Here is a 6,000-nt window from a genome sequence, read left to right on the forward strand (position 1 = left end):
TAAAGGAAATAGGGAGCCTTGCCAAACCCCAGCCTTGGGTTACTCCTGCCATCCACATTGTTCACACGAACTCCATGATGCTGAATGCCACTCAAGAAAGTCATACAACCCTGCTTGGCTCCTCAACACATTTATGTTATCTAATACCAACTGAGCCTTGACTGTTGCATAGCAATCTGCTTATTCTTTCCTGATTAACCGTCTTACTTCCCCCAGTGGCTATTTCAAACTATCTCTTCTCCCTTTAAGCCCTCTATATTATGTCTTCCCATTCCTACTCAACAAAGGACCTACTTTCCTATTTTGTTTAGAAGATAGAGGCCATCCTTTATAAATTATTTCTTCCCTATTCTATAACTTCAAAACCCTTCTGCATCACTTCCCACTTTTTTTTTCCATTGCTACAGTCTCAGAGAAAGAAATAGACTTTCTCCTTGCCAAATCTTACTCTTCTACTTGTGTCCTTGATCACATCTCCTCCTTTCCACATTGGAGTCTTTTGAATCCTTATGACGCTGTCCCCAACCCCCCCATCATCAGTCTTTCCTAATCTGTTGATTTTTAGCCTGTTTCCTACAAACACACTGGGCCTTAATCCTCCCCCCATCCCCAAATCCTTACAAAGCCTGCACTTCACCATACTACCTGCTGAAACTATCTTACTATGTCTCCCCTCCCTTTCATAATCAACATGTATTACCCCTACTTCCTCACCTTCTATTCACTTCTCAGCCCCTAGCAATCTGACTTCCTACTCCCTCGATTCATTGGAACTGCATCCTCAACAGTCATCAGTCACCTTAGTTGCTAATGCAGTGGTCTTTGCTCAGTCCTAATTCATCTTGACTTCTCTGCGGATCTTGACCCTGTGGATCTTCCTCTACTGCACATTTCTCCCTACTTAGCCTTTATGGCTCTGCTCTCTTGGTTCTCCTCCTGTCCAACTGACTACAACCTATCAGTCTCCTTTGCTGAATAGTTATCATCCATCTTCTGCCCCAACCATAGCTGCCCTCCAGCATTGTGTTCTGGACCCTCTTATCTCTTCACACTTTTTCAATCATCTCAACAATGTCTTTGGGTTCAATTATCATTATTCTGAGTCATCTTTGACTCCTCATTCTCCCTCAGTCCCTGTATTCAGAATATTGGTTTGAGAATGCTTTTACTCTGGGCTTGGTGGTCTCTTGGCGTGTCTGGATTTTCCACCTTTATGGCCTGGATCACTGAATACTGTATCATCCTTCTAGGTAGAAAACTCAAAAAAGCATGAGCTTTAGAAAAATGTCTCATGGCAAAAGTTCTTTGACTTGGCGGAGGGACAGATAGCTGGGGAGGTATAGAGTTGAGAAAGGGCTCTTGCTAAGGGAGAGATAAGTGTAACAATGGCCTCTTAGAACTTTTAGAATTTTAGACACAGTTTACAGCTACTGTACTTTGTCAAGTCTTCACTCTTGGATGAGTTTGATTATCTTTAAAAACCTGTTAATTATTTGTAAACAACTTAAGGAGGAAGGTGGGGAATTGTAAGGTAGAGGGAAAGAAAGCATAAGAAGTATATATTTTTTGAGTTTATGACCTTGACTTACTCCAGGTCTGAACTCAGGGGAAGATCTAGCTTCTACATCTAGCTTCATGTATGTGACAAGTTGGCTTGGTCTAAGTGGGGCAGTCCACACTAATAAGTTCCATTAGCAGGGAGTTAGAAACAAGGGATGAGTTATCATTAGGTAGCAAGCAAGTAGGTAGGGACCAGAGAGAAGCAGAATGGGGCTGTACATGGTATAAAGGTCCATTATCACACACACACATTATCACATACATTATCACAAACAGAAAGAGACTGAAAGCAAGAAGTCTATCCAAAATCCAGAAGAGCAAGTTGGGTTGCAAAGGACAAAGCAAGCAAGCTCAGTCTATAGTCAGGCAGAAGTCCAAGAAAGCAGGTTTGAGCCAGACAGAAGGAACAATTTTTAATTTGACTCATTCAATGCAGTGACTATTTCCACATTCTTTTGAGCCCTAATATTTGTAGTTAACCTTCTTACCCTCTTGCCCCTATTTTATTTTGTTCTTTTGTTTTCAACTTTCTATTTTATTATAATACTAATAAATATAAATAAATAAGATCATTTCAACATACAAAAAAGGCTATTATATGTGACACTATGAATTTCTGTTATGTAGTTTTCTCTCCAACTACATGCAATTTGTTGCCTTTTTTATAATTCAAGTGTAACATGGTAGTTCCAAAAGTGTGCTGCTTGTCTGTGGCCTCTTCTGAAATTCCTTCTGCTCTCTCGCTTGATCTTTTGAACAAGAGATTTAGCTGGGAGCAGCCTGTGGGAAAAGCTGTGTTTGTGCAGTGGCAGATGCCCATTTTGTGAATTGATACAATAAAGACTGATCCCCTCGCCCCTAAAATGGGTGTTACTGTACATGAATTAAAATCACACACATATACACTCATGACCGTACATTTATGAAACCGATCCCAAACTAGGCACCTTATCCTGTTGTCATCTCTTGAGACTGGCTAATGATCCTTCATTTGAGCCTGATCAGATATCGTCAGACATGGCATGCCCTCTCACCCTGCCAGCTCCTTCCAGGTCCAAAGAGAAATGACACCTCTCTATTGTGCTATCCATTGTGCTTGCTTTATTTAACAGATGTCCTGAAAAGTTCTGTGAAAATGGTTTTTTGCAAAGGGAATTATTTTAGATTCAGTAAGAGTGCTAAGGTTTCTTCTAGCTCTAAATTCTGTTGTTCTCACTGAAGAAAATTTTTAGTGAATCCTTTGCAAAGTAAACCCTTTGGAAATATTGATAACTTCCAGTTTTCATCTTTTACTTGTAAATCTAGATTTCCTCAGATCAAATTTTCTTTAAATGGTGCCAGCCTTTCATTAAAATGTTAAAAGTTAAAGCTTTGGACTTACCGCTTGGTTCCAGCGGAGTAACACTGAGTCTGTGAAATTATGTTATTATTCTCCTACTCCAAAATCTCCGGGAGTGACCTATTGCTTCTAGGACACCAGATAGATTCTTCCACCTGACATTTAAACTGAACATGTCTAAAGTAGAATTCATTCCCAAAGCCATCTCTCCTTCAAACTTCTCCATCTCTTTGGAGGAGACAACCATCAATTTGGAAGCCTTGGAGTCCTACCTGATTCTTCCCTCTCCCTCACCTCATTGATATCTCCTCAGTTACCAAGTCTTGTCAATCACACCTCCACAACATCTCTTGATTTCCACCCTCATCTCCACTTATGGCCTCTACCCTAGTTCAGGTGCCCATCACCTTTTACTTGGACTATTGTAATAGCCTTCTAATTGGTCTCCTTGCCTCCACCTTCTTTGTTCTCCAGTTCATTCTCCATAGTTTCTAAATAGATCTGACCATGTTATTCCCCCATTCAAAAATCATTAGTAGCTTCCCATTCCCTTTGTTAAAATATACAAACTCCTCAACCAAGAAATTAAAGCCTTCCACACTCTGGCACTCACCACTCTTTCCCAGGCTAATTTCATATCACTCCCCTTTCCTTTCTAGTGTAATCAAATTGGTCAGGTGGGTGTTTCTTACATACAGTATTCAATCTCTTGCCCTCACATCTTTACCCAAGTTTTCCCCAATATCTGGAATGTACTTTGTACTCATCTCCATTTTGTAGGATCCCTACCTTCTTTTAAGGCAGAGCTCAATTGCCATCTACATTAAACCTTTCCTGGTTCTTCCAGTTGTTAAGCTCATTCTTGGTCCTAAAACAATTTTCTGTTGCTCTTTATATACTTTGTACTTACTTGTGTACACACTATATTCCCCTTGTATAGTATGTGAGCACCCTGAGGGCAAGGACTATTTCCATTTTCTGTCTTGGTATCCCCAGCATCTAGCTCTTTGCCTTGCAAGTTGTAAGTTCTTAATAATTGTTGGTTAAATTGAATGCAGTTGAAGTCATTAATCACTGAGCTCTATTCATCTCTTTGCTTTCAGTCTCTCTCATGTCTGATCATGAACATAGATTTTCTTTTTTCCTTTTTTTTTGTGTGTGTGTGAGTAATCAGGGTTAAGTGACTTGCCCAGTGTCACACAGCTAGTAAGTGTCAAGTGTCAGGTTTGAACTCAGGTCCTCCTGACTCCAAGACCAGTGCTCTCTGCTGCCCTGAACATAGATTTTCATGATCAATATTGAGGCCCATCAGACAATGAGTTTTGAATCAAGTGTATTGGCTGACCTACACTGGGATTTCTCAAGGTGGGAGTTGAGGATGGGTTATTCTTTTGACCAAAGCCAGAAACAGTAAGTTTCAGGGACTTTGTCATTGCCACCTCTTGTAATCCTCAGCTTCCTTCAAGGGCTGGGGTAGGTCCCTCCTGCTAATGGGAAGACTTCCTCCATCTTTCCAGGTGTTACTAAATTTCCCCTTCTCAGATTGTCTTGCTTTCACTTATCTGCATACATGTTAGACTCTCCTAGTAGAATGAGTGATCCTTGAGGACAAGGGCTGGTTTTTGGTTTTGTCTTTGTGTCATCAGCACTTAACATTGTGCCTCACCTATAGTTAGTGCTTAAAAAAAAAATCTGAGTTGAACTGAATTGAATGAATGAGCAAGTCCCAAACTGTTAATCCCTTAGAAGATAGCAGATTTCACTAGTTTTTATTCTTCCCTTTATTTCAGATCAGAAGAAAGACCAGTTAAAAAAAGGAAAGTACAGAGTTGCCATTTCCAAAAGAAAAAACTCAAACTGATGGAATCAATGTTGGAGGAGCAAAAGAAACTGAGTCGGGCAATGGAAGAAACCTGCCGGGAGGTCCGGCGGATTCTTGACCAACAGAACATCATCCAGGTTCAGAGCCTCCAGCTTCAGGAGCGTATGATGAACCTGCTGGAAAAGATCATCTCCAAGTCCAATGTGTAGTTAGTGGTCCCACCAGATTCTACTGCCAGTCCAATCCTATCCTGTAAAGATCGTCTGCCCACACCCGCATTGCACTGCCTCTTCATAGGATTTGGTAGACAGAACATCTTAGGAAAAAAGGAAAAAAGAAAGCTAGACCAGCACAAGAACTACAACTGTGGTTGAAAAGCAGAACATCATTAATCACCACAGCCTATGCCAGCCCCACACTCTGGTGGCAAGCAAAGAAGGAGGTTGTATAATTCTATGTCTCATCACCAGGTTCACCACGGATGATGAATTTTCAGCTATAGCTACTCTTGAAGACTATCTACTTAATTAAACTGTGGAGGAGATTCATGCCACTGAAATCATAGAGCATTGAAGTACTGAAGCATAACATTCCACCTAAGGTTAATTGTCTTAATTATTTTTGTATTTTCAAAGGTCAAGGGACTTCTAGCTTGTAGGACCTGAATTTTTACTGTGCTATTTCTGGGTCATTCTGAGACTGGAAGCTTGGGCAAATTTGTCATGGATCAGGCTATTCTTTCATGGGACCTGACATGAGAGAGCACCTTTGGGAATGGGGCATAAAGTTTTTGTTCCAAGGAATGCCCTATTCTCAACCTCCACATTAGGAGATCCCAGTGTAGGTTAAACAATACACTTGATTTGAAACTCACTGTCTGATGGGCCTTAATATTGATTATGAAAATCCATGTTCATGCCCAAATGAATTAGCATTAAAAAGTACCAACCTCACATATATATGTGTGTGTATATATATATATGTATGGGCACATATATACATATATAGTAATTGTTCAAAATACTTGAAGTTGCTTTTGATAATAAATGTATAATTTTTTCATTATTAAATGGAATAATAGTTCACTTTGAAAAATAAGCAATGAATGACATCATCAATTAGGCTGTCCTGAAAATTCTTTTTAAAGATGTATATAAGTCAAAGGGGAAAAAATCCAATGTCATCTTCTAAAGGAGAAACAGCAGACATCTCCCCAATTATTGTCTTGTACACTATTAAGAAAATAGCCTTTGACATATATAACTCATAAACAGAGATG

General features: G+C 39.9%; 1 protein-coding gene across 1 annotated transcript in view; it reads left to right on the forward strand.

The window, feature by feature from the left end:
- The window catches only part of MSANTD1 (Myb/SANT DNA binding domain containing 1), a 42,577-nt gene extending 36,918 nt beyond the window's left edge, over nucleotides 1–5,659 (forward strand). Inside the window, exon 3 of the mRNA XM_027836700.1 lies at nucleotides 4,690–5,659. Coding sequence (XP_027692501.1) covers nucleotides 4,690–4,930 — 241 coding nt within the window. The 3' untranslated portion in view covers nucleotides 4,931–5,659. The remainder of the gene's footprint in view (nucleotides 1–4,689) is intronic.
- The last annotated feature ends 341 nt before the right edge of the window (nucleotides 5,660–6,000 follow it).

Source organism: Vombatus ursinus, unplaced genomic scaffold (assembly GCF_900497805.2).
Source record: "Vombatus ursinus unplaced genomic scaffold, bare-nosed wombat genome assembly UNPS02014818.1, whole genome shotgun sequence".
Classification (NCBI taxonomy): domain Eukaryota; kingdom Metazoa; phylum Chordata; class Mammalia; order Diprotodontia; family Vombatidae; genus Vombatus; species Vombatus ursinus.